Raw genomic sequence first — 11,103 nt, 5'->3', positions numbered from 1 at the left:
AGACAAAGTTCCTGCTTGAAATCATTTAGTGTTTAATAATTAGAGCTGAAGAAGGTTTAGAATGTAGACGTTTAGAAAATGTAAACTCCAAACACCTGAACCCAACAGGATGCAGGTTTAACACTGTCAAACACACAAAGTGAAACAGAGCTCTCATTATTATTAACGTGTTGTTGATTCAATAAAGACATAATGACTCCATCTCTTAAACTCTGCAGCTCCGCCAGAGGCTCCATCTATACAAACTCATGTTGTTTAGCCAGACATAAAGAAAAACCCACATAAACTGATTTAAGATTGACTGTAAAGAACAGTGACAGTGTAACTTTTAAGCTGACTTTATACTAGCTTCAGAGAATGTTTTAACTTCCAGGAACCTGGAAAGTTAGTTTTTCTTATGTAAACATACCTCAGTAAATGTTCCCTTCTTACAGTGACACAGTGCCCCTTCCAACACACTACAGAAACATAAATAAAAGTGCCTCCCCTTGTAAAAAAAAATTGTGTCCCTTTTTGTTAAAACAATTTTGTAAACATAAATTGTTAGATAGAAACATGTTAGATAGCACGCTATTACGAAAGCAGATCAGCTTCCCCATTGGGATTGATATAATCCAACCATAACTTTCATTAAATTTTAAAGGTTTCTCTTGTACACAAATGATTTTGTATCCCTAAAGATATGTAAACATGCATTGCATAGTAAACATCACATGTTGGTAGATGTACAGGACATCGGGTGATGCTTTTCGTCTTTAGTTTCAACTTTCTTTTTCTTTTTTTTAAACACATTTTTGGTAATGAAGACAAGCCTGTCTACTACTTCTGGCACGAGGCATGCCCTGTTGCATGTAACATCCCCGGCTTTTAAACCCCAGCTTTTCCACTGTATAAATAGTTACAATATCTTCAGTGATATGCAGCGCAATTGCATCCGTAATCGCTTTCCACCAGGCTCTTTCTTGTCAAAGGCAGGGTTCGTACACATTTTCCAAGGTCAAATTCAAGCACTTTTCAAGCACTTTTAAGGGTAATTTTCAAGATTTTCCAGCACCTTATTGCTGGGGTAAAGTACTTATCTACAGGAATATATATACTCATGATTTTATTCTTCACTTTTTATCACAATCATGTACATTATATTATGCTGTAAACATCTAAAATTATGTTTTATAATAGCAAAAACTTCAGAAATTAATTATCCGGTCTGATCCCAATTTTGTGAAAGACAGAGTTATAATGTCAAGCACTTTCAAGCACTTAAACCAAAATCCAAGCACTTTTCAGACCTTGAAAACACAACATTGAAATTCAAGCACTTTCAAGGATTTCAAGCACCTGTGCGAACCCTGCAAAGGGAAAATATCAATCTGAGCACATAACTCCAGTCTACTTTTTGGACACTTTCAGAGGTTCAGAGTGAATTATCCAGGATAGACTTTTCTTAATATATGGAGGTTTTAAATGTTCAGCTCAACGTTGTTCTAGCACAGACAATGGACTAAACCACAAAAGAATAAATGGACTTATGCATTAAGATACTCAGTGTGGATCATTATAATATCAGCCTAAAGTCTGCAGTTTAGTGTCAACTCAACTTTCATATCATATTAATCTGAGCACAGAAATAAAGAATCTGTCTGACCCCAGAGTTTCCAGTCTACAGTTTGGACTCTGTAGAAAATCACACAGCAGCTTCACTCCTGAATCCTGCAGCTTGTTGTAACTAAGCTCCAGCGCTCTCAGATGGGAGGGGTTGGACTTCAGAGTTGAAGCCAGAGAAGCACAGCTGATCTCTGACAAACTGCAGTCCTTCAATCTGAATAAAGAATAAATGATAGATTTAAAAATCAATTTATAATCCCAACAGATGTGTTCAGGTTGTAAATGTGTAGCTCAACATTACTGTGTCCTCATCAATGAGCTTTTCTCTAAATTGAGTAGAGTGACTTTGCCATTGTGTTATTGTGGATCATCATCAGCCTTCTACAGACATCATCCACATGTCAACACAACATTCATACACCAGTTCATGTCAACATAGATCAGTCTGGATCGGGACATAGATTGGTGACATCAGTCCAATATCCAATGAGTCAATGACATCTTCATCTGAACCTCGTACTGATATTAGATCGGATCGGTCCCAAATCTAGTTATTATTGGATCTAATGTGCACTAACTTAGTGACTCATATTTTCTCTTAACCTTACATGTAACCTGAAACCTTGCAAAAATATAGTGAATAAAAATTAAGTGTATTTTTACTTATGCTCCTTTCACTGGTTGAGTCAGAAAACAAATTGACATAATTTTCTGAATAAAAGAATCAATACATGTTTCGACATCACCAGTCAGTGGTGACTGATCAGATCCAATAATTCAAACATCTGTATTAAGAAATATGCTTCACACTCACAGAGAGAGAGAGAGAGAAAGGCTTTATGTATGAATGTACAACTTCCGGGAAAATACTGTGTTCAGAAGGTTTTGAATAAAAAGACATTATTCATGATAATCTGTTGAACTTCTTCTACTTTTTTGTGCATAGATGGGTCTCAGAAATTGTATATATTGGTTAATTTTACAGCAGGGTAAATCCTAAATTTCCCATACAAAGAGGAACACAGTTTGCAAGAATATATGAACTGACCTCAGTGTCTCAAGTTTGCAGTTTGGACTCTTCAGTCCAGAACACAGCAGCTTCACTCCTGAATCCTGCAGGCTGTTGTTGTTCAGGTGCAGCTCTCTCAGATGGGAGGGGTTGGACTTAAGAGCTGAGGCCACAACTTCACAATGAAGCTCTGAGATTCCACAGTCATAAAGTCTGTGATGAAATAGAAAATAAAACTTAAACTAATACAGTTTGACACTTAAACATCCTGACTATAATGTAAATGTGTCAAATGTGCTGTGATTTGTGTTTGCTGAAGTTTATTTTGACATGTTGTGGTGAGTGCAGTTAAAACATACAGTGATTTTCACTGTAGGTTGCAACTGCTCTTACTGACTCCTATTGCATGGATAGTATAATTAGTACTTAAGATTATATTATTATAATTGTATTAGTAAGTTTTTCCTCATGTGGAGTTTAACAACACAATTTCTTCTCTAAACTTGGTGATGATATCTTTACTCTTAAGTTGATGTCTTCATGATTTATAATCTTGATAATCACATCTGGACTCACACAGCCTTCCTGCAGTTCCTCACAGCTGGAATCAGTCTCAGTTTTCCCGCCTTTGATGTTTTGTACTTCTCCAGGTCCAACTCATCCAGAACCTCCTCTGACATTTGCAGCATGTAGGCCAGAGCTGAGCAGTGAATCACAGAGAGTTTCTTCTCTGATCTGTTCTCTGACTTCAGGAACTCTTGGATCTCCCGATGGACTGGGTGGTCGTTCATCTCCATCAGACAGTGGAAGATGTTTATGCTCCTTTCAGGAGAGACATCATCTCGGTTCATCTCCTTCAGGTTGTTGATGGCTCTCTGGATGATTTCTAGACTGTTGTCTGTCTGAATCAGCAGACCTCCTAAGAGACTCTGGTTGGACTTGAGTAAGAGGCCATGAAGGAAGCGAACAAACAGGTCCAGGTGCCCATTTTTACTTTGAAGGGATTTCTCCATCACTCTCCTGAGGAAGTCATCCTCCAGAAAAGTCTCCAGGACCTCTATGTTCCTGTTGGTGTAACAGTTGAACATGTAGGCTGCAGCCAGAAACTCCTGAACGCTCAGATGAACAAAGCAGTAGACTGTTTTCTGGAAGATCACCCTCTCTCTTCTGAAGATCTCTGTACAAACTCCTGAGTACACCGAGGTCTCTGTGACATTAAGACCACACCGCTCCAGGTCTTCTTGGTAGAACATGATGTTTCCTGTCTTCAGATGTTCAAACGCCAGCCTCGCCAGCTTCAGAAGAACTTCCCTGTCAGCCTCCGTCAGCTCCTGTGGACTCGTCTCACGTCCCTCATCGTACTTCTGCTTCTTCCTCTTTGTCTGAACCAGCAGGAAGTGTGAGTACATGTCAGTCAGGGTCTTGGGCAGCTCTCCTCTCTGGTCTGTAGTCAACATGTGGTCCAGAACTGTAGCAGTGATCCAGCAGAAGACTGGGATCAGACACATGATGTGGAGGCTCCTGGAGGTCTTGATGTGCGAGATGATTCTGCTGGACAGATCTTCATCACTGAACCTCCTCCTGAAGTACCCCTCCTTCTGGACGTCAGTGAAGCCTCGTACTTCTGTTACCCTGTCAACACATGAAGGAGGGACCTGATTGGTTGCTGCAGGTCGGGAAGTTATCCAGACGAGAGCTGAGGGAAGCAGTTTCCCCTCGATGAGGTTTGTCAGCAGCACGCTGACTGATGACTTCTGTGTGACATCAGACACGACCTCATGGTTGTTGAAATCCAGTGAAAGTCTGCTTTCATCCAGGCCGTCAAAGATGAAGAGAAGTTTACAGACAGCGAGCTTCTCTGCTGTCACCTTCTGTAATGTTGGATGGAAAACATGGAGCAGCCTGAGAAGACTGTACTGCTCATCTCTGATCAGGTTCAGCTCCCTGAACGAAAGCAGAACCAGCAGACTGACATCTTGGTTTTCGGAGCCCTCTGCCCAGTCCAGAGTGAACTTCTGCACCGAGAAGGTTTTTCCAACTCCAGCGACGCCGTTGGTCAGAACGACTCTGATGCGTCTCTGTTGGTCAGGTGAGGCTTTAAAGATGTCGCAGCACCTGATTGGAGTGTCATGGAGGGTCTCCATCTTGGAAGCTGTCTCTAGCTGTCTCACCTCATGTTGGGTATTAACCTCTTCACTCTGTCCCTCTGTGATGTAGAGCTCAGTGTAGATCCTGTTGAGGAGGGTTCCACTTCCTGTTTCATCACTTCCTTCAGTCACATGTTCACATCTCCTCCTCAGACTGATATTGTGTTCATCTAAAACCTCCTTCAGAACAACATTCACTGCAACAGAGAAAAAGGGGAGACAGAAACAAAAGTTGACAAGTCGTTTTCTACAGAAACTCTGCTGTCTGAGATTTCTCAGGCTTGATGGCTCTGAGTGAGCAGCTCTGAGAATAACAAATAGCTGCTGAGCTGACAACAGCTTCACACACTTATCAGCGCCAGTCTACTGGGCCACACTGTCTCCATACGACAGTGATGATGAAACAGGAGCCGTCACCAATTTTGCTAAATTCATTTTGTAGGTCTGTGTTGGTTCTAAATGTGTTGACTTAGCATCTTCAGTTAGCACTGCTCTGTAGCATTGTGTTCATACAAGTTTGCTTGAATCCTCTCGCCTTTCCTTGTTTATTTTCCTCCAATGTTAAGAACTTCCAGCACTCCTGCTGTTTTCTGTGTGACTCATGTACAGATTATCTATCATACAGTCTTACTTGGTGCAGCGTTAGTCTGACTGACTGTCTGCAGTCCAGCTCTTGTTCTGGATCTCTCTCCACACTGGGGACAGGAGGAGTGTTCTGATGAAGCAGACTGGTCCCAGTATGAGGTGATGCACTGTCTGCAGAACCAGTGTCCACAGCTGGTAGAGACTGGATCCTTCAGGACGTCCTGACACAAAGAACAGCAGGACGGCTGCTCCTCCACAAAAACATGACTCTTCTTCTTCTCTCTGTGAAGATGAACAGATTCTTTACAACACATTACATTACTGGTGACCAACAGATGCCTCACATGTTGAATATAGCTCTTAATCTACATGTGACGCTTCTGACCACATCCTGATATATTTTTAATTCACTTTCTAATCAAATATCATCAGCTTTAGAGATGTCAATCATTGTCTGGATATGAGAGACAATCTCTCTATTTTAAAGAAACACTCAAGACTTTGGAATCTGTATCAGTACGAGGAAAGATGACAACAGTTTAATATGTGATAAGTAATAATATCAGTATCAGGACTCAATGATGATATTAGATTAGATCGGGCCCAAATCTAGCTGGATTTACAGGCAAAAGATAAATAATTAGCCTAAACAAAGATTATTCATGTCTCAGCAAATTCATCTTCATAATTAATCTTTTCACTGCTGTAGAGGTTTCAGTTCAACACTAGAAGAAGAACATGCGGCATTTAGATTAAGGAGATTCAACAGTCTGAGGCTGACTGAAATATGTAGATTTGAGTTTTTCAGTATTTCTGTTCTCAGCTGCAGTGAAAACTGCATGTTTCCACCCTTTCTTTACATATTTTGAGCCTTTGAATAGGAAACATGAAACAGTGAATCTTCATCAGGTTAGCTTAAAGTGGAAACCATCTCTGATGACTGTTTCTGTCTGAGGGTCCAGGTTCATTACTGGATCACTTCATGTACTCTACTGAGGACCTTCATGAATCTATTGCCTTTCTTTACTCCTCTCCTCTAGTGTTGCAGCACTGACGAGTCCACAGTGCAGCATCTGGAAATCCAAGTAGACAGAGTCGTTCCAACAAGGTGAACAAAGTGAGACCAGCTGATCGTGTCACGTCACTTTTAGGAGTACAATTACAACTTACAACAAATTCTGTCATGTTGCATGACAATAAATCTGAACCTTGAACCTGCTCTTGGTTCACGTTGCAGGTAAAACATAAGTTGTGCCAAATTTAGCAGCTACTGCTGTTATTTCAGTGTGTCAGACACATATTAAATCAACATTTAGGTTAATATAAGGGGTCGGGAACAGATCAGGGTTTAAACTGATTCATCAGGACATCTCTAGTGACTGATTAATAAAGACACTGTTGTCATTACAAAAACAAATGTCTATCATTAGAAAACATCTAGAAACTGAATCATTTTCAGGTCAGTTATCAGGAGAAACAGTCTCTTACTTTGTGTCTGAGGGTTCTGGTTCAGTACTGAAGGCTGGAGGTTCATCTCTGGACCAGTCACTCTTCAGAGACGCACAGCTGGAGACTGGAGACTCTGCTCTCCGTCTGGTGTACTGAACTCTGCAAACACCAACATGTTGGTATTTATTTCATGTCAATGTGCAGTTCTAAATGCATACATTACTGTTACTGACAGTTTGGTGATTAAAAACATGGTAGTCTTTTTACTTTGTGGCGGAGGGTCCAGGTTCAGTACTGAAGGCTGGAGGTTCATCTCTGGACCAGTCACTCTTCAGAGACAGACGGCTGGAGACTAGAGACTCTGCTCTCTGTCTGTGGAAACAACAGAAGATATTTTACATAAAGCATTTTCAGATGTACAGAGGTAACATTAACATGACTCATCATTATGTTTATTTCTCCATCTGCATGTTCTCAACACTTTATCTACAGCTGGAAACATTTTCTTAAGAGTGAAGAGTTTCTACATGTAGACTACATGACTGAGGTTGATTTGATGCTCAACCAACAGAAAGAAGGGGAACAGCACTGATCAATATTTCAATGGATCCATATAATCTCAAATAAAGCTGATCAGACTCTGACAGGTTCTTCACTCGGCTGTGTTTTGTCCTCCTCACCCATGCTAATGTTGCAGCATTGCTCTCGTTTACAGGGTGTACAAACATTAACAAGTTCAATTCAAGACTTAAAGACCTTTTACATACCATGTTATATGAAATTTAAGACCAAACCAGTGATGGCAGGGCTCCAGACTAACTTTTTTTACTAGGAGCACAGTGGCCCCTAACTGAAAATTTTAGGAGCGCAATCACAAAATTTAAGGGCGCACACCGTAAATAGTTATTGCTCCCGCGATAACTTCAGGTCATGTGAAATTGGATGTGGAGCAGAAACCACTCCCATTCAGGTCATCGTGGACACATTTTAACAGGAGGGGCAGGGCTTACAGACACAGCACACAGAGAGAGAGAGCGAGAGAGAGAGAGAGAGAGAGAGAGAGAGCAGACGCTACAGAGACAACACGCTGGAAAGGTGAGAAAATGAGTGACGGCAGGAAACACGGTAAAATTAAGTGTAGTGTATGCAAGGTTAAAATCTCATCTGTAGCAGGCTCTACAAATAACCTGCACAGGCACATTTGAACTGTTCATCCATCAGTGCAGTTGGAAGAAATAAAACAAGCAAGTGAACCTGCTGCTAATGAAGGTGCCAGTTTGTCTACTGCAACTGTTGCTGCTGCTGCAGCGTCTACAGTGTCTACAGTACACCACCACAACCACCTACAACCCACAGCTCTATGACACAGTTTGTGCAAAAGGCTATGTACTTTAAAATGTATTTTTTGTAGCATTCTGTTCTATGTTGAGCATAATAAGCCATATAAATAATAAACATTTGATATAATGTACATTAGTAAGTCATTTTACACACCATGTTTCATTATTTTTGGTAATAAATTAATTAAAGCAACAAAAAAATCTGAGGAGCCACTTGGGAGCCGAAAGAGCTGGCTCTTTTTAGTGAGGCGAGCCATAAGAACTCCCAGACTCCTAAGAATTCCCATCACTATTGTGTCACACAAAAATCAAATACCTCGGGAATACCGCTAACTTGACAAACCACGTTAGCCATTTTGTCTCAGAGAGGCTACAGTCAATGTTAGCGGCTGCCAAAGAGACAGCAGACCCAGCCCAGCCAAAAACTGATGCCACGCTGCCAACTCTGCCACCCAACATGGAGAAAGGGAAGAGATGAACCCAATCTGTGGCAGCTTTTATAGCTAAGGATCTACGACCTTATTCTGTTGTTAACAACACCGGGTTTCATCACCTGTTGAAGACACTGGAGCCGCAATAAAAGCTCCCGTCACGCAGCTACTTCACAGAAAAGGTTACACCTGCACTTTACCACGAAACCAAAGCCCAGGTAATTTCACAATGAGCCAAGCTAGTTGAGTATGGGTCAGTGACATGACATGCATATTTCTGTGTCCGAGTCCATATTTTTTATAAAACATAATTTAATCTATTCATGACATCTATCACTTTATTCTATAAAACCTATTTATTTTCATAAATTTTTCAATAAATTCAAATAATTATATTCTTTTATGTTTTGGCTTCTCAAACCCCTAAGATGTCAGGTGGTGCAACTGTCCGAGCAAGTGAGCAGACTAAGAAAACTATTAAAAATGTTATTTTAATAATGATAAATTCAAAATAATATACTCTGGCATTATTTTATGTTTGAAGTCTTTTGGATATATTTTTTCTAATATAAATAGTTTTAAAGCTGCAAAACTTTTGTCCAGCAGTTTACATTTCCTAAATGTCAGGGTGGCGCAACCGTAAACATTGGACTTTTATTTTGAAGTATAGAGACAATAGCTGTAAACAGGATGTTGCATCAGTCAGAGGACCCCAAGTGACCCTTGGGACTAAGTTAAAAGTTTTGTAGACCTCTGTCAAATTACTGATAAAAAAATGTTCTTTTATCATAAAACCCTTTATTTTTTTAAAAAAGTGGTCTGTTTGAACTTCATGACAAGGGTAGAAGCTAATACTAGCATCCAAACAGAAGCCTGTTTAATTTGAGATTAGTTGCAACAGTCAGGTAGCACAACTGCAAGGAATGTCAATATATAATGCTATTTAAAGATTATTCATGACACTTCTAAAATGTTTACTAGTTTTACATTTAAAAATATTACACACTTTAAAACATTTTACATGATAATTTGTACATTTTAGATGCCACTGTCAACTAAAGAAAAATCAGCACAACACAGGGCACGCATTTACAATGATTTAGCTGCAAGGGAAGGGAAGGGAAGGCTGCTTCAGCTTCGCTGCCATAGCAATAGATACAGGAAATCTTTCCTGCCACAAGCCATCACTTTATACAACAACTCTCTCACCTCTGTCTGACAGAGAACTCTGGTCTCTCTACTGTTTTGTTGTATATATTATTATTGTTATAGTATATTTTGCATATTTTGTTTTGTTGTATATATTATCATTGTTTATTGTTTATAGCACACTGTACACTGTATATATACACAATGTATCTATCTATCTATATCTTGCAAAAAGAAAAGAGAGGTGATACATCTAGAAACAACAGTTAATTTCAATGTCATTATTATCATATTAGAACTTTCAGATTCTTAAATGGGAATTTGTCAGTTTATTAGTTCTTGTGTTTTATAGTTATCAGAGGAGAAGGAGAGAGAGAAAAATTGTGAAGCCCCCCATCAGCCAACTGTCAAAGCAAGAAAAGGAAAAAATGAGGCAATAGTGGAGACAAGATCAGAGAAAGCACAGGGACAGGGAAAGTGCCATGGAGGAAATCTTGAATTTCACACCAGAGTCAATAGAACCCCCAGCAGAGCTTGAACCTAACCCCACCAACAAGGATGATATTGTCAGTCTAGACACCTAATGCATCTTCAACACCACAAAGAAAAGCATGCAGTAGATGGAAAAGAGAGAAAGCAAAGTTGTGCAGGAAAATGCAAAAAATGAAACGAGAAGTAGAAGCTTACAAAAGTCTGAAAAGTTAAGAAAACGAATAGAAAGATTAAAGAAAATGAAGGCTGAAAAGCAAAAGGCTAAATCTACTGAAGGAGACAGATCAAGTCCAGTGGCCATCCAGAGAATGGAAAGAGTTGTAGACTTCCTCTGTCGAGATGAGAACAACAGTTGCTTACTGCCAGGGAGAAAGGACACAGTCACAAAAACAAAAACAAACAACAGAGAGGTGTATTAGTTAAACCCCTCACTGAACTCCACTTGCAGTATAATTCTGAAGTGCAAAAGTCTCACAGGCTGTATTACAGACAGTTTGTTCAATATTGTCCATTTTTTGTGACGCAGCCAAAATTATCAGACAGAAGCACATGTGCGTGCTAAGACCACGAGAATGTCAAACTCTTGACTGAAAAACTGCACCAGAAAGGTCTCCTGAAAACTACCAGCATGTCTCAGCTGTTGTCTTCTATTGTATGCAGTCCAGACAACAAGACACGCATGTATCAAGTCTGGCCCAAATGCTGTTATAATGAGGTTGAAATTCCAATACCACAGGCAGAAGAGACCATGGCATGGCATCAGTGTATCAGAAAATCTGTGTTAGAGGGGCCAAAAACATACATGAATTTTATAAAAGAAACACAAACTGGAACATTTGCTGAACTGTTGAACATTTTCAATCAGAAGTTCGACAGCCTAGCCAAACACCACTACA

At 39.9% G+C, this 11,103-nt stretch overlaps 1 protein-coding gene across 1 annotated transcript in view; it reads right to left on the bottom strand.

Moving 5' to 3' along the window:
* Positions 1-11,103, bottom strand: part of LOC115569868 (uncharacterized) — a 207,558-nt gene that overhangs the window by 46,744 nt on the left and 149,711 nt on the right. Inside the window, 1 exon segment of the mRNA XM_030398062.1 lies at positions 4,483-4,931. Coding sequence (XP_030253922.1) covers positions 4,483-4,931 — 449 coding nt within the window.

The sequence above is a fragment of the Sparus aurata genome, chromosome 19 (assembly GCF_900880675.1).
Source record: "Sparus aurata chromosome 19, fSpaAur1.1, whole genome shotgun sequence".
NCBI classification, from domain to species: domain Eukaryota; kingdom Metazoa; phylum Chordata; class Actinopteri; order Spariformes; family Sparidae; genus Sparus; species Sparus aurata.
Note: the sequence above shows the minus strand (reverse complement) of the source record. Positions and strands in the feature narration are given on the sequence as shown.